Source organism: Malus sylvestris, chromosome 3, assembly GCF_916048215.2.
Source record: "Malus sylvestris chromosome 3, drMalSylv7.2, whole genome shotgun sequence".
In the NCBI taxonomy this organism is placed as follows: Eukaryota; Viridiplantae; Streptophyta; class Magnoliopsida; order Rosales; family Rosaceae; genus Malus; species Malus sylvestris.
This window is the reverse complement of record NC_062262.1, coordinates 3,627,807-3,654,347: the sequence shown is the minus strand read 5'-3', so window position 1 is coordinate 3,654,347 and position 26,541 is coordinate 3,627,807. Positions and strand designations below refer to the sequence as shown.

Genomic DNA, 26,541 nt, shown 5'->3' with positions numbered 1-26,541 from the left:
CAGCTTGTTTACCTAGAGATTACCCGATGATGATATGATTATGTCTTCAGCTTCCACTAGAAGATAAAAGTGCATTTACCTGGAAAAATAGAAAATACATAATTAACCTAAACTCTTGAGACTCTGATTCTCGTTGGAGAGAAAAGGAACAACTCAAGATACAAAATTCTGAAACAAACCCAAAAGACAAGCAAAAAAATGACAATGAGGCAACAGAAAATGCGCTAACGAATGCTCATAAACAAAAAAAAAAAACCAAGCTGACAGCTACTAGCTCTCTTGATTTCTCTCATCCGTGCCCATGCTTTCCCCCCTTGGATACTCACCCTCGCTGTGTTCTCCTCCGGATGCTCTTATTTCTACTCTCTGAGCCACTCATGTGGCATACAAAAAAAGAGCCGAAAGTGTTGCCACTTGGCCTTATAATTCAACAAAAACTTCCATGCCATAACCGAAAGCCAAACACAAATGCCTCGTTTGGCAGCTTGGACTGTACTTACTAACTATTTTTGTCGGATAGAATAAATAGCCACCGGATAGTACTGACTAAATTAGTCGGGCTTTTGGTGCAGTATCGGACTAATGACCGTATTAGGTTTTATACCAGATAGGAGGAATCAAACTTAAAATAAAATTTAAAAAAAAAACTGAAACCATCACTTTTGTTCCCATATCTCTCCGCCGCACCCTCAAACTCCCTCCCTCTCTCTCCCTTCTTCTTCCCCGACTGCAAAAGAATCCCAATTATCAAACCCAAATTTCAATCCAACCCAACGAAACTCAATTACGAGAGAATTGTTGAGGAAGTACATCAAGCCAGTGAGAGCAGGAAACATGGAGCACAATTCCAGAAGTTCAGCTCCACCCCCAGGTCCCCCACTTAATTACAGTTCTCCAAATGTTGCAGAGGAAATTGGATTGGACAAATAGATATGAATAAAGAAGTAAAATTTTAATATCATTCAACGAAATTGTTCATAATTTTCGTCATCCAGCCAAAACCAAAATTGGGGAAAACGAAAAGGGTCTGGGTTTGGGTGGAGCAAATAGAGAAGAAGAAGAAATTTACAGGTGGGGGTTGGATGGCAAAATTTGGGAAAACGTAAACGGTTGGGTTTGGGCGGAATAGATGGAGAAGAAGAAGAAATTTGTAGTTACAAAATTGGGGAAAACGAAAAGGGGTTGGGTTTAGGCAGAGCAGATAGAGAAGAAGAAGAAATTTGCAGGTGGGGTTGGATGGAAAAATTGGGGAAAACGAAAAGGGTTGGGTTTGGGCGAAACAGATGGAGAAGAAGAAGAAATTTGCAGGTGGGAACAAAGAGAGAAGAAGAAGAAATTTGCAGGTGGGGGTGGATAGAGAAATTGGGGAAAGTGAAGAGGGGTTGGTTTTGGCCGGAGCAGGGAGGGGATGAGGAGGAGGAGAAGAAGACGCAGGGCGCGATGCGAGACGGGAAGGAGAGAGCAGAGGAAGCAAAACTACCCGACTAATAATATAGAGGATTTTGGGAGGATAATTTAGCGGGCGTACACCGTATAAAACGTGTAGGGCCAGTTTAATTAATCTGGGTACTATTTAGTACAAATAAACACATGCATCCGTACTATTTATCATATCCGATGTGTTATACGGGCTGCCAAACGAGGCCAAAGTCACAAATGGCTACTGCCATTTCCTTGTAGCAATTAGATAAATGCCAATGTGAGAATTGCAAACTGAATTGAACTAAGTGCCAATCAGTTTGTGGGTATCATTTGTCATACATAAAGAAAATGTTTGAAGCCCCTTATAAAACAAGGCATAGAAAAGAACTTAATATGGATCATAACCCCATCTATACTTAACATGAATCATAACCCCATCTAGGGCACACTCTTTTGATCAGAATCCCGGTTTACTTGTGACGCAAACTTGCACTTAAATAACAATATTATTCAACTTTTCTGTTGATATTAACCAACAGTAGCATGCTTGATATAACAAAGAACTCATTTAAAAGAGCTTGGTACCTCCTTAAGGTGTTTAAAGGCATTTTAAACCGACAAGAGTTACAAACACTTACAGGAAGAATTGCGTCACCAATAAAAGAAGACATTAATTAATAAAACTATGTGTACACACTAGGGTGACTTTTTTTTTTCTTTTCATTTTTTGGAAACAAGGAATAACATTCCAAGGGCAAGAGCCAACAAGAACAGGAAAGCCTACATAGAGGCTAACAACACACCAACAACACTAGAACAAAGCAATGAAAGAGGATACAAACAAAAGACGCACCAACCGAATTGAGCGTCACCCCTACCACCGTCACCCAAAATCAATGAGGACAAGGAAGACCATCCTTGTTCAAAACGTGAACCAACGTAGATGGGGGTCTGTCAATCCAAACCCGATCACCCATCTCCGTAAAATCAAACGCCGCAAGAAAGTAGGCCACTATGTTGGCTGATCTTGGCACCCAAGACCAGCGACAGAACTGGAAAGCTTCACACACCTGCTTGACTCTTGCCAATATAGGGAAAACCTCCTAACTGCCCGAATCAAAATCCCTAGAGAGACAATCAATAGATTCACGAGAATCCGATTCAATAATGATGGAGTTACAACCCAAAGAGGAACCAAGCCCACCACCATGCAGAAGAGCCACAACCTCTGCCGTAGCAACATTAAGGGACAAAATGGCATATCTAGCCGCCGCCACAAACCGCCCTCCCGCATCCCGAATAACCATGCTAACAAACCCCGATTGAGGCACCTTAGACCAACTCGCATCAACATTAATTTTGTAACAAGGAGAAGAATGAGGAAGCCACCCTTGAACATGCACATGCCGAGTAATGGGCAAGGGAGGAGCAAGCTCCTACAAACCCACCGTAGCCCAGAAAGAATTCACAGCAGAAAAAAGTCCCAGCAGCACCTTAGTAGGATTAATGGGAACCTGGTTGAAAACAAAATCACATCTAGCTTTCCAAATAAACCAACAAGTAAAGGCAATATAGGATTGCATCTGTTTCCTATCAGACAAGAACCCATTGTTAATAGAGAAAACAGCTTGCAACCAAGTTACCCAAGAGATAATACCATCTCTATCCACACGATAGTTAAGGGCTTCACCAAACTAAATTGCAGCCACCCACGGACAAAGGAGGAAAACATGTTCAATAGATTCATCCTCACAGAGGCAGATGGGTCAAATTGGAGAGAGGGAATACCTTCGATTAAAAAGAACCGCCCTAGTAGCAAGGCCATGATGCAAGGTTAACCAAAAGAAATGTCAAAGCTTAGGAGGCCCCGAAAAATTCCACACAATTCTCCATAATTGCTTAGGAACTAGTCAAACCCGTTGAAGCCTTTGATCTTGCGATGCAAGAGACCTCGTTTGCAGCCAATGGTAACCCGATTTGACTGAGAAATGGCCATTCTTACGAGCATTCCACACTAACCGATCATTACGACGTAAATCCCCAATAGGAATTTGTCTAATGGTAGTTTGTTCCTCATCAGAAATAAAAGCCTACAAAAAACCAATGTCTCGTTCATGAGTCTTAGGCCGAATAAGAGAACTAACCCGTAGGTTAGGAGAAACTGCCACTTCCCCAATCGGCACTGGATACCCCTCAGGGAGAGAAAGGAGTCAACGATCCACCCAAACTCGAACATTCTCACCACCTATAATTTGCCAATGAGATCCATTCCTAATAACCTCTCGCCCTACCAGAAGACTAGTCCAAGCTCAAGAGGCTCTCCCTCCTTTTTTGGCATCCCAAAAGGAACATGTCGGGAAATAATGGGCCTTGATCACATGGGCCCAAAAAGAGTTCGGGTCAAAAATCAGACGCTAACACTGCTTTGCAAGCAGAGCATCATTAAATTCACTAAAACTCCAGAAACCCAAACCACCCATATCCTTTGAAAGTCCAAGAACAGTCTTCGAAACCCAATGAGTCTTCTTTTTCGGTCCAAGACTCCCCCACCAAAATCCAGCGACCAACACATCCAAATCTTGACACACAATGGCAGGAAACTTAAAAATACTCATTGGATAGGCAAGAATGGCCTGGACAACCGCTTTAATCAAGACTTCCTTCCCTGCACGAGATAAAATATTTTGCTTCCAACGTTGAAGCTTCCCCAAGATGCGCCCCTTAATATAAGCAAGACCACGTTTCTTCGACCGCCCCCAAATAGCAGGAACACCAAGGTAAGCTCCAGGATTATCAACAACCGGAATGCCAAGAACATTAGCCAACTCAGCCACAATCCTCGTATGGATGTTCGTCCCAAAATAGACACTAGATTTTTGCAAGTTCACTTTCTGTCCCGAGGCATCACAATACTTCCTAAGAAGATCAACTAAGTTCCTACTATTTTTCTTATCAGCCCTGAGAAAAAGTAGTATATCGTCAGCAAAGAACATATGGGAAATGATAGGCCCCGAAGCTCCAATTTTCACCCCATCAAGTTTCTTGACATGTACCGCATCCTGAATCATAGAAGACAGAACCTCTCCCACCAGCAGAAAAAGATACGGGGATAAAGGATCTCCCTGCCTGAGGCCTCGAGAAGGAGTAAACTGTTGCCCAGGTTGACCTTTAAGGATGACAGTCATCCGAACCGAAGACACACAACATATTATTAACTGCCTCCACATGCTGCAAAATCCCATTCTATCCATAATAGCATCGAGGAAATCCCATTCCACCCGATCGTAGGCTTTCTGCATATCAAGCTTGATGCCCATCTTAAATTTATTTTTGGCTTTTCTCTATTTCAGGAAATGAAAAATTTCATGCGCGATGCCAATATTATCATGAATCAGCCTACCAGCCACGAACGCATTCTGAGAGGGAGATATAATCCGCGGAAGCACACCCTTCAATCTATTAGCAAGAACTTTGGACATAACCTTATAAAAATAATTGCATAGACTGATAGGGCGAAACTGCGACACCATCTCCGGATTTGGGGCTTTAGGAATAAGAACAACGTGAGTAGCATTAAGATTACTAGGGCTAGCCATACCTTGCATTAAAGAAGTAACAAGACTATTCAAGGCATCCCTCAGATGTTCCAAAAAATACTGGTAAAAAATCCCCTGGAAACCATCCGGCCCAGGAGCTTTGAGCTTCCCTATAGTCATCACTGCCTCTCTGATTTTCGTATCTGACATCGGTGCACAAAGCTGCTGATTCCATTCCTCAGTAATACTCGGTTTCACACATTCCAAAATAGTGCCCCAGTTTCTCGGTCTCTCCGACCTAAATAAGGAGACAAAATGATTTTCCACAAGCTCACGGACTCTGCTAGGATGCTCCACCCAGTGCCCTTCCTCATCTTTTAATTTAAGAATTTTGTTCCTCCTACGTCTTTGTAAAGTGGACTGATGAAAGAACTTAGTGTTAGCATCCCCTTCTCGTGACCAAGTAATACGAGATCGCTGCTGCCAAAAGCTTTCCTCTTGGGCCCGAAGATCATCAATGATTCTTGCTTTCTCCTGTATCTCAGAAAAATTATGTCCCCAATTCTGCTGAAGCATCTCAAGTTGTTCAATATGCTCATCAATTTGCTGCCCCCGCTTTTTGAACTTGTTTCGACTCCAACGAGTAAGACGAGACCGACAAGCATAAATGTTCTTGACCCACTGCTCCATGGCCTCACCTTCCCCCCCCCCACCGAGCCCAACAATCCTGCACTAGCGAATTGCACTCTTCCTCCTTGGCCCAAAATGCCTCAAACCGAAAAAGCCTCCTACTATTCGGCCTATCTAAGTCAGATTTAAAAATGACCGGACAATGATCAGACCCCAAAACTGGACCATGAATAGCAATAGAGTTGGGCCAAATTTCCTGCCAAAGCCCATTGATTAAGCCTCGATCCAAACGTTCCTCCACCCACTCCCCATTCCTAAGACCCCTCCAAGTAAAGATCGGCCCTTTAAATTCAAGGTCAAACAACTTCGTAACATTCATAAAGTCCGCCAAAAATCTGGGCCTATTGTAGAGAACAGCTGCCCTTCTGGACTTCTCATGATCCCAAACAAACTCATTGAAATCACCTCCACAAAGCCAAGGTATGTTCGATGGAGAAAAATGAGATTGCATCCAATCCCATAAACCATCTTTATCATTTCTGTAGGTCGTGCCATACACTCCCGTGTAACCCGCACCCATTGATGATCGTCTTCAGGTCTAACCAGTGCATCGATCATATGCCTGGACGAGAAAATAATTTGCACGTCTAACGAATCGTCCCACCACAGAATGAAACCTCCAGCCGTTCCAATTGGATCGACATTAAAACCGTGAGAAAATCTCATTCTTCTCCTCAACCCATCAATTCTATGAGTTTTCATTTTAGTCTCAGACAGAAAGAACATAGAGGGTTTGTTGTGCCTTATAAGCCCATGAAGAGCCCGAACTGCCGTGTCCGACCCAAGCCCACAACAGTTCCAAAAGATAAAATTCATAGTGACCTTGCGGCTGTTGAGGGCCAGCCGCTAGACTTGGCATTCGTGTCGTGTTTTTCGTGTTCGTGTCTTTTTCATGTCATACCTGATATCTTAACGGGTCGTGTCGTGTAACACCCGTTAAAATAAACGGGTAAAATGACCCAACCTGAAATCGACCCGATAATATTAACAGGTAATATGACCCGACCCGTTACCCGTTACCCGTTAAGGAAAATATATTTTAAACCAATAAATAATCAAATGAAAAACATAATACTAAATAAGTATATACATTCCATATTATCACATCCAAAACATAAAAACACAATTTTGTTTTAAGTATATTTTCGCTTACCTAAAGTCTTTAATAGTTTTTTAATTAATGTAGAAGTGTAAAAAAATATAGAAAAATATATATAAACACTCATAATGACAAGCTTTATAACTTTCATGAAGAGCTTAACTTCGAAATTCGCCACTATAATCATATAATTCATAAATCAAAATTTAACCGTTGATTGTTGTTTACATTTATGCTTCATTGTTCTCATCAAATTTCGTTTTTTTAGATTTTCTTTTTTGAAAACATGATCTATTAGAGGGTGCAGGTAGATGAACGGTTTAGCTCGTTGATATTATATTTAGAGTTTTACGGTTAGTGAAAATATTACTTGATGTTTATAAAGTTTCTACAAATTATATGACATTGACTCATATTTCAGTTAACCGTAAATATCGAAACGTAATATCATCTTCTTACATCCACCAGATGATCATGTTTTCAAAAAATAAAATTTTAAAAATGAAATTCAGTAAGAAGAATAAAGCGTAAATGACAATCGACGGTTAAATAAATTTAAGGTTTCACTACTACAAAATTATCTATTGCTGGCGGTCCAAAAACTTTTTTCAACGATCCAACCGTCAAACTTATTTGTACACATTCCAAGATTGCGTACGTAAAAAATCGTAAAAAAAAACATTCAGATATTACGTAACGGAACAAAAGTTTTCGACGGTTATAAACGAAAAATGACAATTTAAAGGTTATTTTATCTCTGATTTTGATACTTTTTTACAGATAGACTCCTCGACCTATAAGAATGTAATGAATAAATTTGATCTTTAATTTAAAGTATTTACAATAGTGGATACCACAAAAACTTATTTTATACTTAATAGAAGTATAATATTAACTCTAAGTGTTTGTTTAATCTACCGTTTTGACACAATATGCATTCTACGAAATTTTTTTCAACGATCCAACCGTCAAACTTATTTGTACACATTCCGAGATCGCATACGTAAAAAATCGTAAAAAACAAACATTCAGAGATTACGTAATGGAGCAAAAGTTTTCGACGGTTATAAACAAAAAATCACAATTTAATGGTTATTTTATCTCCGATTTTGATACTTTTTTACAGATAGACTCCTCGACCTATAAGAATGTAATGAATAAATTTGATCTTTAATTTAAAGTATTTACACTAGTGGATACCACAAAAACTTATTTTATACTTAATAGAAGTATAATATTAACTCTAAGTGTTTGTTTAATTTACTGTTTTGACGCAATATGCATTCTACAAAAAATATTTCAACGATCCAACCATCAAACTTATTTGTACACATTCCGAGATCGCATACGTAAAAAATCATAAAAAACAAACATTCAGAGATTACGTAATGGAACAAAACTTTTCGACGGTTATAAATGAAAAATCACAATTTAACGGTTATTTTAGCTTTGATTTTGATGATTTTTTACAAATACACTCCTCGACCCTATAAGAATGTAATGAATAAATTTGATCTTTAATTTAAAGTATTTACACTAGTGGATACCACAAAAACTTATTTCATACTTAATAGAAGTATAATATTAACTCTAAGTGTTTGTTTAATCTACCGTTTTGACGCAATATGCATTCTACGAAACTTTTTTCAACGATCCAACCGTCAAACTTATTTGTACATATTCCAAGATCGCATACGTAAAAAATTGTAAAAAACAAACATTCAGAGATTACGTAATGGAACAAAAGTTTTCGACGGTTATAAACGAAAAATCACAATTTAACGGTTATTTTATCTCCGATTTTGATGATTTTTTACAGATACACTTCTCGACCCTATAATAATGTAATGAATAAATTTGATCTTTAATTTAAAGTATTTACACTAGTGGATACCACAAAAACTTATTTTATACTTAATAGAAGTATAATATTAACTCTAAGTGTTTGTTTAATCTACTGTTTTGACGTAATATGCATTCTACAAAACTTTTTTCAACGATCCAACCATCAAACTTATTTGTACACATTCTGAGATCGCATACGTAAAAAATCATAAAAAACAAACATTCAGAGATTACGTAATAGAACAAAACTTTTCGACGGTTATAAACGAAAAATCACAATTGAACGGTTATTTTATCTCCGAGTTTGATGATTTTTTACAGATACACTCCTCGACCCTATAAGAATGTAATGAATAAATTTGATCTTTAATTTAAAGTATTTACACTAGTGGATACTACAAAAACTTATTTTATACTTAATAGAAGTATAATATTAACTCTAAGTGTTTGTTTAATCTACCGTTTTGACGCAATATGCATTCTACAAAACTTTTTTCAACGATCCAACCGTTAAACTTATTTGTACACATTCCGAGATCGAATACGTAAAAAATTGTAAAAAAAAAACATTCAGAGATTACGTAATGGAACAAAAGTTTTCGACGGTTATAAACGAAAAATCACAATTTAACGGTTATTTTATCTCCGATTTTGATGATTTTTTACAGATAGACTCCTCGACCTATAAGAATGTAATGAATAAATTTGATCTTTAATTTAAAGTATTTACACTAGTGGATACCACAAAAACTTATTTTATACTTAATAGAAGTATAATATTAACTCTAAATGTTTGTTTAATCTACTGTTTTGACGCAATATGCATTCTACAAAACTCTTTTCAATGATCCAACCGTCAAACTTATTTGCACACATTCCGAGATCGCATACGTAAAAAATCATAAAAAACAAACATTCAGAGATTACGTAATGGAACAAAAGTTTTCGACGATTATAAACGAAAAATCACAATTTAACGGTTATTTTATCTCCGATTTTGATGATTTTTTACAGATACACTCCTCGACCCTATAAGAATGTAATGAATAAATTTGATCTTTAATTTAAAGTATTTACACTAGTGGATACCACAAAAACTTATTTTATACTTAATAAAAGTATAATATTAACTTCAAGTGTTTGTTTAATCTATCGTTTTGACGCAATATGGATTCTACAAAAACAATTTCAACGATCCAACCGTCAAACTTATTTGTACACATTCCAAGATCGCATATGTAAAAAATCGTAAAAAACAAACATTCAGAGATTATGTAATGGAACAAAAGTTTTCGACGATTATAAACGAAAAATCACAATTTAACGGTTATTTTAGCTCTGATTTTGATGATTTTTTACAAATACACTCCTCGACCCTATAAGAATGCAATGAATAAATTTGATCTTTAATTTAAAGTATTTACACTAGTGGATACCACAAAAACTTATTTTATACTTAATAGAAGTATAATATTAACTCTAAGTGTTTGTTTAATATACCGTTTTGACGCAATATGCATTCTACGAAACCTTTTTCAACGATCCAACCGTCAAACTTATTTGTCCACATTCCGAGATTGCAAACTTAAAAAATCGTAAAAAACAAACATTCAGAGATTACGTAACGGAACAAAAGTTTTCGACGGTTATAAACGAAAAATTACAATTTAACGGTTATTTTAGCTTCGATTTTGATGATTTTGTACATATACACTCTTCGACCCTATAAGAATGTAATGAATAAATTTGATCTTAAATTTAAGGCATTTACATTTTTTTATATATGAGTGATTGTATATATATATTTTTACATTTTTTACACTTCTACAATAATTATTATTAATTTTATTAATTTTTCCCTCAAATAAAAAACATTATTCATGAGGGTTTGAAGGATTTTAAAAATCTAAACGATAATATAAGTGTAACAATTATCTATTCGTAGAGGAATAATGATAAATCACAAGTGTTTATATATTCTTTCACATTTTTCATACTTGTATGTGTGTCTTCTTAGTTCTTGCATATACAAATACTATACTAGTATATTTTAATTTTGGACAATAATATGTTATGTAAAATTTATCCTAGTAATGATAATAAGGAACTCTCATAATAAAAATAAATAATGACTAAAACTTTTTTTTTAATTTTTTTATAATTTATATAGAACGATAATACAAAGCTGTATATTTAATATAGAATATATTGTATATATTAATATGACTATTGTATTTTATAATAAATCTTTTAGTAATTAAACTTTAAAATTATTAAAATAATTTTTTTCTTAACGGGTCGAATCAGGTTACCCACGTGTTACCCACGTGTATACCTGTTAAGAACCCGTTATTAACGGGTTCTTAACGGGTCACCCGATAGTGACCCGATAAGTTATCGTGTTGACCCGAAACCCATTATTTTCGTGTCGTTTTCGTGTCGTGTCAAAAACTGCCAAGTCTACCAGCCGCCACCACCCCGAGCCAAAGAGCCCGAATGTGTTATCAAACACTTACCCTTCTCCTTCTCAGTCTCCCCGTCCAGACACTCCTCCATACTTCGTCCCTCACTCTAGGGTGACTTTTCTTAACACAAAATACGAGTTCATCATTTATTCTAAAAGAAGATTTTGACATTTGGAGGGGGTAACGTTAACCCTTCTGTAGTGGAAGAGGCATCGACTTGTCACGTCACTAACTTGGGCCTACTCTTAATATTTTCTCTCAAACTACTCTTTGATATTAAAAGAATTATAATTATATATATAGATGATTATACATTTCTTTTTATATTAAAAGTGAGAATATTATTCTAAACTACGTTATGGGAGAGAAAGGCTTTATTCATTAAAAAGCAATTCATCACTTGCATGTATAATTATATATCTAACGAGGCATAATATTTCTATAAGTCTTATTTCTTTTCCAGTGAAAAATATATTTGGAGGAGAAGTTTTTGCCCAACCTTGAAATTTTATGGAAAAAAAAAGCTTCCTTTTTCAGCATCCAAACCAACAAAGGCGGTAGACAAAGTTGTTTTGGAAAATTTTACAAGTCAGTCAAGAAAAATAAGACAAAAATGATTGTCCATCCAAAAACAAATTTCAGGCAGTGATGGTTCAACTTCATACCCAAAGAAACGTCATGTGGGCTAAGAAACCCAAACAACAATTCTCAACTTGTAATCTTGCTGGAAACACACAGGAAAAGAAACCTCAAGTTGCTAGAAAGAGGAAGGTAAACCTAATCTTTCTAAGAAGCACAAACGTAAAGGAAACGGGAAACGAATAGATCAATCAAACGTAGCAAACTAAATTAGAAAATCCTAATGGAATCCGCATCACTTTGATATGGAGATTTCCAGACATGAAGTAGACATATATACAAGGCCGATATTTTCCAAGATTTCATAATTTTTTGAGATTTTACAAGTATACCAAAAGCAAATTCAAAATGGGATGTGCTGCACAAACTGCAGAAAAGTCTGCAGTACATACCCGAGATTAAAAATTCACCAAAATTTTATTTTTCATCCAATGTACGTGAAAATTCCAAATTTGAGTTAGATATCTCGATGTACATCATACAAAAATTTCATGAATTTAGGAGTTGCGTAGGTCTATTAAAATAATATCACAAATAGACTATGTTGCAGAAGTCTGCAAAATTCCAGCAGCATGATACCATAAATCTATTTCTTGTCCAAAATAGGTGAAATTTTTACCTGTGTCTACAATCCATTATATAATATAACATGAGATAATTTCATAAAATTTGGGTTAGGAAAGTATATCAAAATAAAAAACAAGATCTATTTCTTGTTAATCAATATTGAATCACGTTAAAAGTCGAATAACTTAAGAATCAAGTTATATACCTTTCAAGTAATTTGATTCATAATAATTGAGAACTAAACATTAGTCTTGCATAATACTCTATAGCTCCTATTTCTTTTCTTTTTTTGTCTTATGATGGGTTTTTTGTTTTTCCAATAAAACATATAATTGGAGGAGAAGTTTTAGCTCAACCTTGGAATTTTATGAATAGAGCTTCCTTTTTCTACATCTAGCCCCACAAAAGTGATGGTCCATCCCCAAAAATAAGACAAAAGTGATGGTTCATCCCAAAACAAATCCTAGACAGTGATGGTTCAAACCTGATCCACAAAGAAAAGTCATGTGGTTGTAATCAGGCATGTAGATGGCAATAATTGTTGGAGGCAGATTATCTGCCCTCCTTTTACCATACCATTCACATCTTCTTCTATTTGTGCAGTCACGGTTAAGTCATGTCAACATTTTATATTTCTATTGCTTTTTGTCTTATTATTTCTATAAAAAAATCAATATAAAATGTTGATGTAGCTTAACCGTGACCGAACAAATAAGAGAGGATAAGAAATGCATGGTATTAGGATAGGAAGGCAGACAATCTGCCTCCATCATTGTTGTACGAGTGGGCAAAGAAACCCATGCAAGACATGCCTTGATCCAAACCACAAGAAATGAGAGAAAAAGGAGCATGACAAGTTCTTGTCTTTCACCTTGTTTGCAAATTGCAAGGCGCATCTAGATTTCCTTTACATAGCAGATGGTAATGCGAGAGACGCTTAGTAACCTGAGAAATACAACTTCTATAAGGTTTTTTAAAATACACGTTATGCGAAGAATGAGTACAAGTCATTTAGAAGATAAAAATGTATCAGAGTAAACAGAGGTCAAAGAAAAAGACTTTATTCATCAAGACAATCCACCACTTGCATATATAATTATATATCTGATGAGGAATAATATTCTATAGGTCTTATTTCTTTTTTTGTCTTTGATGGTTTTTTTTTTCCAGTGAAAAATATAATTGGAGGAGATTTTGCTCAATCTTCAAAATTTATGAAAAGAGCTTCATTCTTCTACTTCCAGCCCAGCCCAGCAAAGACGGTAGACAAAGTCGTTGTGGAAAACTTTACAAGTCAGTCAAGAGAAATAAGTACAAAATGATGGTCCATCCCCAAAACTAATTCCAGGCATTGATGGTTCAACTTCATCCCCAAAGAAAAGTCACGACACACGTAGGAGTAGTTTGGGATTGTTGTGCTTTGAAAAAAAATGTTTTTGTTTTAATCGTGTTAATGGTTTACATTATTGGTTGATAGACAATCAAAGTAGATTTACCAATGAATAGCGATTTCAAAAAGAAAATTTAAAAAAAAAATACAAAATACGGTGAGAAGAATGGAGCGTAAACGTAAACGACAATCAACGCTTAAATTTAAATCTATAGTTTATGGGATTATGGTGGCTAATTTCAAAGTTGACATATTCACAAAAGTAGTAGAGCTTTCATTATGAGCGTTTGTATAACTTTTTTTTGTAGAGCTTTCATTACAAGCATTTGTATATATATTTTTGTAGAGCTTTCATTACTAGTGTTTGTAAATTTTTTTATTTATTTATATTTTTCACACTTCTATATTAATTAAAAAACTATTAAAAAAACTTTCTTACAACAATAGCCTAATAAGTGAGATTAAATTCTTACCGTTAGATTCTTTGATCTCACTTACGTATTTAGTATTACATTTTCATTTTGTTATTTATTGGTTTAAAATATATTTTCTTTAACGGGTACCGGATCAAGTCATATTATCAGCTAATATTAACGAGTCGGATCATATTACCCGTTTTATTTTAACTCACAACCCGTTAGATATCAAGGATGTTACGAAAAAGACACGAACACATAAAACACGATACGAATGCCCACACTTTATTGGTTTTAAAATTTCCCCTAAAACGATTAGTCCACTTTAAAATTCCACCCCTTCCCCCACCCCACAAAAAAAAAAATGTTCACATTTAAACCCAAATCAAACATTAATCCATTTCCATATCGCAAATCGAATTGCCAGAAAGCAAAAATATATTAATAAATATAAATATATCTTTAAAATCAGGTAACTGATAATAAAAATGATTCCATATAATAAATTCCTCATCTTTAACCGATTAGGAACTCTCAATTTCTGAACTATTCTGCGCAATGCTTGCTTCTTTTTCGTTGCTATTTGCTTCTACGACTCAACATCTCTTGCCTTTGATTGTGCGTTGGTGGCAAATCTATCAAGAGAATTTTCTCACTAATCAAGGGTAGACCTGACAATTTATTACACGACCCATTAACATGATACGTAAATGATATGAAAATAAAATAAATTACTTTTTTCATCATTCATCTCTTTTAATCTTTTTTTCTGTCGTTAAGGTGGAGAACTGAACCAAGAATTCTCTTTCTTTATCATCAATCGAATCACTGTTCGAGACCCAGGATTCTATTTTATCATCAATCCAATCACCGTTCACGTTTTTTCTTTTTCTTATCAATGAATGTATCTCTTTACTTGTATGACTTAGATGTCTCGTATTTCTCGAAAAAGCGATTCGATTGATGGGATTTGGTATGATACTTATGAAATCGATGATATCGATGAGATTGATATTCAAATATTTCTTCTTAGAACGTATTGATTTGACCCCATAAGCGGGACCACCACCCCATAGCATGTTGCCGCCAGAAGCCCGTATTTCTTCTAGAGAATCTCCTAATTGTTCCCGAGCAACTAGAAAGAGATTCTTTAACCACAAAGAATTCAGTTCAGATGTAGGATACCTATCCAGAAGTTTTCGCAACTCAATCATGTATGATGGAATCATCAAAGATTTGACCCTTTCGAACTCTGTCTGTGACTCACTATAGGCTCGAGAAACAAAGAGAAGATGTGTACGAACGAGATATCCAGCAACAAGATGTTTGGAACAAAAATAAGTTTGGGCTTTGTACAAGGCCCAAATGATTTTATTTCACTCAAGTACCTTAATTTCAACAGAAGTGAACAGTAATCGAGGCCGAAGATTTAAAAGTACTATACACGTGGCATTTGTGGGCGGCAAACACTTTTTCAAGCTGTATATTTAACCCAATCGGATTTTACAGAGAAAAAGTTACTTTTTGATTGCATTTTTGTAGTTTTGAGGAGATGAAAGCTTAAGTTGCAATCGGATTTCACAGATATATAATATTACATATAGGTTTTATGAAAAACCCTAGCATGTCATGAAAACATCCGTAAATCGTATCCGTGATGTACTCAACTAGAGGTATCATAATCGCCCGAAGGCAGTACATGTCCATCACCCGAAGGTGAAGCTGAATAACCTGTCCATCACCCGAAGGTGAAGCTGAATAACATGTCTATCACACGAAGGTGAAGCTGTATCAAATAGCATAACATCCACACTGACACTAGCCGTGGCTAGTGAAGCTGTCCGACACTACTTACGGCGATGAAGCTGGGGGTATATAATATATATCATATCTCACTCCTCCATCATCTGTGTCCTATGACCATAGACATAATACCCGTGGTGTGCGGATGTGTTGTATGATAACACACTAGGTAAGTATAAAAAACATGTCTCAAAATCTCAAGCCAAATCACCAAAACTCAAGGGTTCGAAATCTCATTTCATAAATCGTATATAAAACATATTTGTAAATCCAAGGAGTTTCATATATGCAATCCCAATAATTCATAATCGTTCGTAAAAACGTAATATTTGATAAATCATAAATATTCCGTAAAAGCAATTAAATTATGAATTCTATATAAACCATAATTATAGAAATTCGGAAAACATAATATAAAACATATTAAATGCACGAAATATGAAATGCATGATAGGCTAATATTTTATAAAAATATATAAGTTATGAAGGGGTCCACTCACTAGTTTTCCATTGCTCGAAAGCCGCTCAAACTATCGAGAATGTGATCACTTCCCGCCAACGCGCCTAAACATAATAAGGGACCTTTTAGTAAAACTCTACTAAAACATTATAATTTGGAAAAAACGGATGGAGGATTCGGATTCAGCATGTCGAAAAACCTAAGGAGGGACATCGGGTTTTTCCTCCACGCGCCACCGCGCGTGGCGGTCAGCCGCCCCGACTCGCTGGAAAATCGAAAAATTCCAAAAATTCCCAAATTTTACAGGAATGAAGATCTTGATGAGTAGAGCGACTTTCATACCTGTGACTAAGGCCAATTTGGCCGGAAAAGCGGCAATTTCACTAAAACCCGTTGGAAACCCTATAAAGGGTGTTTCTTGATTCGTCCTCAAATCGACTCCGACGCTCCAACCAATGATTGGGCATTGTTCTTGAGCTCAAGGGAAGGCTAATGGTGGAAGTTGTCGAAGGGTTTACCTTGGCGGATTTCCGCCGATCTCCCCCCACGGTGATGTCGGCGCCTTCCCCACGAAAACAAGATAAAAAACCATCGGGTTTGGGTGGAACTTGAAGAAGAAGGGTTGAGGAGTCGTGTGCAGGTGGTGGCGATGATCAATTCGTTGGGAAAATGCTGGAATTGGAATCGGGGTGGTAGAAATCGAGTCGGGTCGCCGGGGAGGAACCGAGTCAAGGGTGATTCGGTGCTCCTCCACTCTCTCCTTTCCCCTAATTTCTTCTCTTCTCCATTGGTCACTCTCTTTTCTTTCCTCTCCCGATTGGCCTTCCCCTCACCCTTCTTTCTCTCCGTTATTTTACATCTCCACCAACCATCTCTCATTTCCTTTAATTTGGGCCACACACGTGGCTTTCCAGATTTTGCTCCAAAAATCTGGAGCCTTCCAGAAAATGTTTAAATGACTATTTTGTCCCTAATTTTACTCGCCCATAACTTCTTCGTTATAACTTCAAATCACATTCCGTTTGCGCCTACGCGTTTGTAGCGACGAGTACTACCTAGACACGCCAATAAAATGAATCTTACGTGACATGACAAGATGGTCACATAAAGTCAACGCATTTGCCTCCAAGGACATTTTTGTAATTTCACATTTTAAAATTATAAAATCCAAATTTTTTGAGGACAGGTCGTTGCACAATACAAGTACACATGAGTTAAATCGACATAATCCAATCCCGAATCCTTTGTACACCCACTCTTAAAATTTTCTCAAGAGCCTTACTCTACCCTAAAAATTCTTTCACCAGAGACCTTTCACTCTAGCTCTCTTTATTTTTCTCAACTGTGCCCATGATTTCCCATGGGCGTTCTCCTCCGGATGCTCTTATTTCTACTCTCTGAGCCACTCAAGTGGCATACAAATAAAGAGCCGAAAATGTTGCCACTTTTACTTCATTATTCCAACAAACATCATGATGTCTTTACAAACATCATAATGATGTGTCATTTCTTTTCCTTATTTTACTTGGCCGAAAGTGTTGCGGCCACTTTAATTCAACAAAAACTTCCATGCCACATCCGAAAGTCAAACACAAACTCATAAATGGCTGCTGTCATTTTTCTGTAGCAATTAAATAAATGCCACACTTCATCCATCACCGATAATACACGGGTCACTTCATTTTTGCCAGCTTAAAATAAGAGCCAATCACAACAATTCCCATATTCGTTTTGGTAATTAACGGAAAGAATCTTGCTTTACAGAAAGCGAAGGGGAAGACCCACGCGGTATATATGTCCATTGTCTATATAAACTAGGTAGAAGAGAAGCAATAGCACACAACCACATCCTTAACATCTGTTTCCGACGGTTGTTAATAATATGGGTGTTGTCGTAAGTTGAATTTACGAATTACATTCACAATTAGGATCATAATCCAAACCTCTGTGTGATACTAGTGCAATTACCAAGTTTGCGTAGTTCTGTACTTTGCAGCGTGCGTATATTTTTGTTGCAGTAAAACAGTAGAGTAGTTGAATGTGGCATTGTATCAAAATTTCAATGATACCAAAGCAGTACATAGCTGAATATGACACTTGTATTTTCATTTCCTTATCGTTTATTTCTTCTTTTTTTCTCAGTACAACGAATGAGCTAGTCGACAAGTTCAACGCCGCATATGATAGGCACAGTCGAAGAGGTGGACGGACTGCTTATTTCTGAAAGTTTCTTTGACAACTTTTTGGGTGCTGCTGGTTTCATTTGACTGCATAGAGGCGTAGAAATTGAAATCTTAATGAGACCTAGACCATACGGAATGAAATATAAATTTCAGTCTCCCCAACTGTCAATGCCCATTATTGTTCCGTTTTAGGTTGTAGTTTTTGAAAAGTAATATATTAACCGTTTGATAATCATTTTGTTTTTGTTATATTTATAATTTTCTACTATAGATTGATGGAAGTGGTGGGAGGACGAGAGGGAAGTGAAGGAGAATGTACTAAATAAAAACTCGAAAGTAAAAGCCACTCTAATTAAATTAGGGTTAGAATCGGGAAACCAATTTTTTTGACATACATTACGACACACTTTCTTAGAGCCCCTTTTATAATTTTTTTCTGCGATCCAAATAATTTATGTTACAGACAAATTCCAATATAACAAAGGTAAAAAAAACCAAGCTGACAGCTACTACTAGCTCTCTTGATTTCTCTCACCTCACTGTGTTCTCCTCCGGATGCTCTTATTTCTACTCTCTGAGCCACTCATGTGGCATACAATGTTCACTTTTACTTCATTATTCCAACAAACATCATAATGATGTTTCATTTCTTTTCCTTATTTTGCTTGGTTGTAAGTGTTGCCACTTGGCCACACTTCATCCACCACCGACAGCACACGGGTCACTTCATTGTTGACAGCTCAAAATATGAGCTAATCACAACAATTCCCATCTTCGTTTTGGTAATTAACGCAAAGAATCTTGCTTTACAGAAAGCAAACGGGAAGAACCACGCGGTATTTATGTCCATTGTCTATAAAAACTAGGTAGAAGAAAAGTAATAGCACACAACCACATACTGCATTTCACTTCATATTCAGCTTCCTTTTTCCAACTCTTTGAATTCACAATAATGTCTTTTTTCATGATAGCAATATATTGGAGTGGAACTGATATTGTTGTTTTAATTAAAAAACAGAGATTAGTGTGAATCTGTTATATCTTGTATTTGTTGGAGGTTTGTTCGTTGCGGAACTGATATTGTCATGGTCAATGTTAGGTTTTATGTCCCTCTTGACAGATTGTACTTTTCTCCTTTATTAATAAATCTACCTATTGAGAGTTTTATTGTAAATTTGACATTGTGGATGTATAATGAAATATTCTTCATTATTATTTAATTTCGTGATTGATAAATGTTAGTTTCTATTCATAGATTTAATAACGTTTTTTTATAGTTTGGTTTCAATGTACAATAACAGTCTCATGTGAAACATGCCACAACTTCTCAATGGGTTAGCAAATGATATTGTTAGGGTGCGTCCGGATTATCTCAGATTAGACTAGCTTTAGGGACTAAGCTGGATTGTCTTAGACTGACTAAGTTGGACAAACTTAGTAAAACATTTGATATATTATCGGACTAAGAACTAAAATGCCTCCCGAGGTCTGGGATCTTGTAGAGACCATCAAAGTATGCCTCCTGAGGTCTGGGATCTTTATATTGCCTTGAAGCTTTGCTGTTGCACATGGAGAACCAATCTCCCTAGGAGGAAAACCTACATGTGTATATGTATATTATGACTCGGTGAATTTTATTATTTGGATTCCATCAATTTCAAAGTTTCAGTGTGAGTTCACAATAATGTCTTTTTCCATGATAGTAATGTTGCGGTGGAACTGACATTGTTGTTTTAATTAAAGAAAAAAAGAGTTTCAATGTGATTTTTTTTATATCTTGTATTGGTTGTTGGAGTTTTGTTTGTTATAGTTGTTGTTATGGTCAATGTTAGGTTTTATGACCCCCCTTGACAGATTATACTTTTCATCTTTTTTAATAAATCTACCGAATGAGAATGAATATTACATAGGTTTTATGGTAGAACTTTAACTTTTTTCACGGTATTAAAGCAAGTTGTTCCATGTGTGAAACTCAACGGCCACACATATTTCATGTCACTCAATTTGTGTTGTTCACGTACTAAACTTGAAAATTCGCCACACGTGCAAAGACGTATTGAAAATGAATCTCACATTGATAAGAGAAAAAACTTTATATGAGCTTATAAGTAAGTTGAGATACTATACTATTACTAATTGATTTTATGGGGAACCCAACTTTTTCTTCACTTCTCATGATAGCAATGTTGGAGTGGAATTGATTTTGAGGTTTTACAGCAAAAAAAAAAAGTGAATTTTACCTATATATATTATAACTGTGAATTTTATTATTTGGATTCCAATTTCAGAGTTTGAGTGTAAATTTTACATTATGGATGTTTAATGATTTTTCATTATTATTTAATTTCGTGATTGATGAATGTTAGTTTCTATTAATAGATATAATCAAATTTTTATATAGTTTGGTTTGGATGTTCAATACAAGTCTCGTGTGACACATGCCACAGTTTCCTCTTCTTCCTTCTCAGCCTCGTGCACGTGGGTCTTCGGCTGCGTTCTCGGGGTTCAGAGGGGCCGCACTGTCGACATCTTTAACAGCTTCGAGCTCCTCTATGATCCTGCAACTTAGAATGAGATCCTCTCCGGATCTCCTTTGTACAGACCCGTGGAATCAGCTAATACTCATCGTTCACACAAGATCTCGGCCAGAATTGGCTTTTAATTTTGAAATCTTTTGATATAGGCGGCTCAGTTTTGAAAATTTTAGATCAAACATACATACCTTTTAGTGATTTGATTAAACTTTTTTTTGTCATAATTTTGGTGTTATATGCACATTATATTGTAACAAAATTCCTATCTAGCCTTTTTATTACTCTCTTCCATTAGAGATAATTGTAAAAAAAAAAGTTGGTTAGATTCAATTTATTTTCACAAGGTTTTTATCACAAATAGTCCCTGAAAATGGATGTCACAAACCAATGTGGTCATTCCGTTAGAATTCCATTAATATTTCTGTTACTTGCTGACGTGGCACATAAATAGGTCCACAAGTTTAATTAAATATTACTATGTGGATTAAATTTTTTATTTTTAAGGGAAAAATGTAATTGTAATTGAGAGTCATTTCCATTCATATCAAAATGCAACTGCAAATCGAGACAATCTAAACAAAATTCAAGTGAAATTCAGAACTATCAAGACAACTAAACAAAATTCGAAACGAAATCCAAACATGTTTGAGTTCAGTGGGCTCTGAAAACTTGTAAGGAAGCAGCAGCAGCTCCTTTGCTCCTTGGAGCAGCCTGTGTATTTTAAAGGAAGCCGCTCTTGAACCTCCTCGGCACATTCCTCAGGCCATCTCTAACCGAGGGCTGGCCAGAGGGCTCGTTTTAGCCCTCTGGCCCTCCAAGATTCTCCAAGATATTAATATTTTAATGAACAGTACAGGGCCATATTTGCCTCCATCTCCAACCGAGAGCCAGAGGGCTCGTTTTAGCCCTATCACAAAAAACCGTCTCCAACCGAGGGCCAAAGGGCCATAGGGCCAAACATAATTTATTATTTAAAAACTACAACTAAAATGTTGTTTAAGTTTCATGTTGTATAATTTTTATGTTGGTTAATTTTATTTAATGTTGTTTCATATTGTTTAATGTTGTTTCATGTTACTTAATTTAATTTAATGTTGTATAATGGCTTAGGAAGTTCTAGGAAAAAAAATAGAATTTAAAAAAAATATGAAACAAATTTTGTGAAATAGAAGTTATAGGAAAAAAATGGAATTTAAAAAACAATATGAAGTAAATTTTGTGAAATAGAAGTTATAGGAAAAAAATGGAATTTAAAAAAAATATATGAAATAAATTTTGTGAAATAGAAGTTATAGGAAAAAAAAATATGAAACAAATTTAGTGAAATAGAAGTTATAGGAAAAAAATGGAATTTAAAAAAAATATGAAACAAATTTTGTGAAATAGAAGTTATAGGAAAAAAATGGAATTTAAAAAAAACCAAATTTTGTGAAATAGAAGTTATAGGAAAAAATAGAAGTTATATGAAAAATTTTGTAAATAAAAAATAATAATAATAATGTAAAAAAAAAAAAATTAAATCAAATGCAACGGCTAGTAGCCGTTTCATTTGATTTTTTTTTAAAACAATCCTGTCGGTTATAACCGACAGGAATACACCATTATTTACTCTCTGATCCCGTGGGGCCCTCCCAGATTCCAGAGCTCTCTGGCCTAGCCCTCGGTTGGAGACGGTTTTAGGGCTATTTTCGGCCCTCTGGCCCTCTGGACCCTTCGGTTAGAGATGGCCTCATGTACCTAATCCACCCAGTTCCGGTAGTCTTTCAGCACAGCGCCTTCTCACTCCAGTTATATGTTCTGAGACGGGCAGCAGGGTAGGCGCAGGCAGAGCAGCGGCTTTTCTGGAGTTGGAAGCTGCGGTGGCCGCACCGCTCACAGAGAGTGTGGGTCTTGTTCCTGCTCTTTCTAAAACTTCCTGTTCCTTTGCCCCATTTCGTTGGATTAAAAATGTTTAAAGAAAGAAAAACAATTTTTAGTTTTATATAATTAGAAACTTAAAAAATAAAGAAAGGAAAAAAATAAGAAGAAGATGAACTGTTCATCTTCTTCTTCCCCTTCCACCCGAGCAACCTCGACAGCCCATCCCACCCAGTCGCACATGAAACGTTCCCTTGTAGATGCTGGTCTAGTCGAGCTGGAACCGGGTCTTGATGACGTTGATGGGTTGACGACATGCGGCCTCCATTGCCTCCGAGCAAGCTTGACAGCGCCTTCACGTACATAAATGGGCGACTTTTTGGACGGGGGTGGCGGTCTTGTCAGGGTGGGGTGCAAAGAAGAAGATGAACTGTTCATCTTCTTGTTTTATTTTCTTTCCCTTTTTTTCATTTTTAATTATATAAAACTTTAAAAAAAATTATTATTTAAACATTTTAATTCATATGGTAATATTTAATTAGATTTGTGGGACCAGTTATGTGTCATTTCAACACATAACAGAAATTTTGACGGAATTGTAATGGAAGGATCACATTGATTTGCGACCTATTTTTAGGGACTACATTGATTGATTTTCAATTTCAGGAAACATCTTGATGGAGTGAATCAATTTCAGGGATTATTTGTGATAAAAATCATTTTCACAATAATGCTACAATTTAGCAATAATTATCTACGATTTAAGATATTTTCTTTCCAAAATAGTTTAAAATATTTTTGAATCCCACAAAATCAAACATACCTTAATAATTTTTCTTTTGGTACGTTAAGAAAAAATAAGATTGAGAATAATATAAATGTACCAATACACAATATGTACAAAATAAAACGTACCAAAATAAAAATAATGTACCAATATTAACAATATGTATCAAATCAAACATATCAAAATTGCAAATAAACGTACCAATTAATGATTTTTGTAAATTCAAACGTACCCGCAGATAATATATACGTAATGTATTATACCTAATAATAATTCGTCAACAATATACTTAAAAAAAAACAGCAAAAAAAAAATTTGAAAAAATTACACGGAGCTTTTATGTTGATCACCAAATATTTGAAGAAAAAAAAACCATTTGAAAAAAGAAATAATATTAAATGTTTGCATAACAAACAAAAAACTATGATCGAAGAAATATATCTGGAATAAGATAAAATATAGTTTAATTACTAATAATAAGGAAAAGTGCATCAGACGGATAAAAAAAATATAATAATGACATGTAATTTAGCTTGAGGTAGCTATTGATCATATCACTTTAATCAAATTTTAAAAAGACACAGATGTTTAATTTAAATGATATAGAAAAATTGTAGGAATTCAAATTTTTCCTTTTATTTTTTTTATCATTTTTCATGATAAACGAGGCAGTGGACCTCTTTCTCCTCAGTCTCCTAAGCGATCCAAGAGCTCTGTTTCGATAATTTCCGGTGATGAGAGATGATGTCCAATCGATCATATGGTGAAATTTCTTATCGAAAGAAGACAAAACTCATTGATGTTGTAACTGTTTCAATAACTGACAGGCCACACAAATAGCAGAATACATAAAATACAACGAATCCAAATGCATTTAAGGTTTATTTTCTAATTTTGCACGTCCTTATTTATTTATTGGGGTGTTTAGATCTAGAAATAAATATGAGCGTGGAAGGGAGAAAAGAAGTGCATTTCCCCTTGATTAGTCTTAATGGCCGGGCTTAAAAATTTAAGATACGAAGCAAACAAACATTTATGGGGATTCAAATAGACAATTGAGATGTGGAGATGAGGATGCCATCACCATCTGCATACAACCATTCTCCTTCATGAATCCAGACTCCTCCAATGTTGATAGGAACATGCTTTTGGCCACCATCACTTTTGACTGGTCTCACAGGACAAGTTGCCAAAGCTCTCACACCAATCTCACATCCATTTACCTCATCAACATCTCTGATGCACCCATTTATCACAATCCCAGACCATCCCATAATTTCGGCACACTTCGCCAACATTCCTCCGGTAACGGCACGCCTCAAGCTTCCTTCACCATCAACAACCAAAACCCTTCCCTCGCCTTTCGTTGCGAGAAGCTCCACTATCAGAGTATTGTCTTCAAACACCTTGACCGTCACAATGGGGCCTGAAAATGCTTCACGTTTTCCATATTTCTGAAATATCGGCGGCACAAGGCGCAACTCTCCACTCTCCAAAAGAACAGCATTTGCATCACAAACATCAGTAGTGGCCAAAGAAGCAGCAGCCAGTTTTCTCCGATAGTCTGAAGACACACCTGCAACTCCAAATCTTTTCTCCAGGTTCAGCCAAAGATCGCGTGAAGAAGTTAATCCAACTGTCAGTGGTAGAACATCTTCAGAGATGGTTGCTTTCTTCAAGGCTATGGTGCTCTGATCCTTCTCGTGCCAAATGTCGAAGGCCAGATTTGCACGATCATTTCCTTTCTCGTCCGCCAAGAAAGTTGAGGGACAAGGTTCACTTCCATCAACAATGCCGGTGAGCATGTAGCGCTTAAAGATAGCCTCAAACAGCAACTTCCAGAAGAGGTAATTCTCACGCTGCAGCTTTATTGGTACTATACTGTCTATTTTCTGTATGGCAATAGAACTGTTAGACCCTTGGATTGCGGGAGTACTAGGGTGTGGTACCGTCATTGTAATTTGAATGTGTTTAAGTTGTGACTAGCTACAAAACTGTGGTTTGTTTGGCTAGAAAATGGGTAAGAAAAACTCAAGTTATATAAACTGATGGCTATAACATCATGGGGTTTTAATCAAGGTTGTGATCACGTGTTTTGCATTATTAATTAATTAACAAAAGTGAACTTAAAATCTTTTAGCGTGATACCCGGGATAATGAGATTTAATAAATATGGACCGTTTGGATAACCAACAGTCCATTTAAATATGAGTCGTTGATCAACCAAAATAGTCGTTTGAGTTCAGTTTTATTGGCAGACAAGTGGGAGACATACCCATATGGGTGGGGGCCGCAAGGGCTGCACTTTGCAGCTTTGAAGTTGGCTGAAGAGCGTGCCTTGAGTGGCGCGCGTGAATTTGGGCGCTTGTCATCCAATTTCATCTGTTCCACTCTCACATTTGGGCTTCACCATTAATCTTGGCTGGAATCTGGCTTTTTTTTTAGTTGTAAGACTTAACTCTATTTTAGAACAAGGGTTGGAATGAAATGGGGGAATAGAAGGGAAATTTATAACTTACTCCAAGGATTGGAGTTGGTTTAATGAGACGAATCTGGGACAAAATTTGAGTTTTTATTTAATAATATTATAATTTGGAGCAATACAACATAACAACCAGTCACGTTTCTCATTGTTTTTTTTATTGGAAACGTGTTTCGTGTATTGACAACGATGACAAAATTAATGAAATACAATACAAGATTCGAGTGATGCATGCCATAGCTTTCTCATGGGAAGGTTGCCATGGTTTTTATATGTATCACATGCTATCCGATCAACTTCCAGAGAGGAGGGTGTTTTCATATTTTAAGATACATGCCAACTGTAAGAATTATGAAATCAAAGGAT

At 35.9% G+C, this 26,541-nt stretch overlaps 2 protein-coding genes, 1 long non-coding RNA gene and 1 pseudogene across 5 annotated transcripts in view; 1 reads left to right on the top strand and 3 right to left on the bottom strand.

Moving 5' to 3' along the window:
* LOC126616653 (COP9 signalosome complex subunit 6a-like) overlaps positions 1-18,750 on the top strand; it is a 38,388-nt gene extending 19,638 nt beyond the window's left edge. For all 3 annotated transcript variants that reach the window (XM_050284737.1, XM_050284735.1, XM_050284732.1), the window contains exon 9: positions 18,475-18,750. In XM_050284737.1, coding sequence (XP_050140694.1) covers positions 18,475-18,556 — 82 coding nt within the window. In that variant the 3' untranslated portion in view covers positions 18,557-18,750. The remainder of the gene's footprint in view (positions 1-18,474) is intronic.
* On the bottom strand, positions 52-19,099 carry LOC126616656 (uncharacterized). Its single transcript, XR_007621225.1, has 2 exons — positions 19,051-19,099; positions 52-327 (listed from the first exon to the last, which is right to left on the bottom strand). It is a non-coding gene; the product is annotated as an uncharacterized LOC126616656 (long non-coding RNA).
* A 2,601-nt stretch (positions 19,100-21,700) lies between these two features.
* LOC126615434 (uncharacterized) lies at positions 21,701-23,344 on the bottom strand (annotated as a pseudogene).
* A 1,145-nt stretch (positions 23,345-24,489) lies between these two features.
* Positions 24,490-25,736, bottom strand: LOC126616654 (putative 4-hydroxy-4-methyl-2-oxoglutarate aldolase 3). Its single transcript, XM_050284738.1, has one exon. It carries the CDS (start codon positions 25,646-25,648, stop codon positions 24,737-24,739), a length of 912 nt encoding a protein of 303 aa, XP_050140695.1. The 5' UTR covers positions 25,649-25,736; the 3' UTR covers positions 24,490-24,736.
* Between the last annotated feature and the right edge of the window lie 805 nt (positions 25,737-26,541).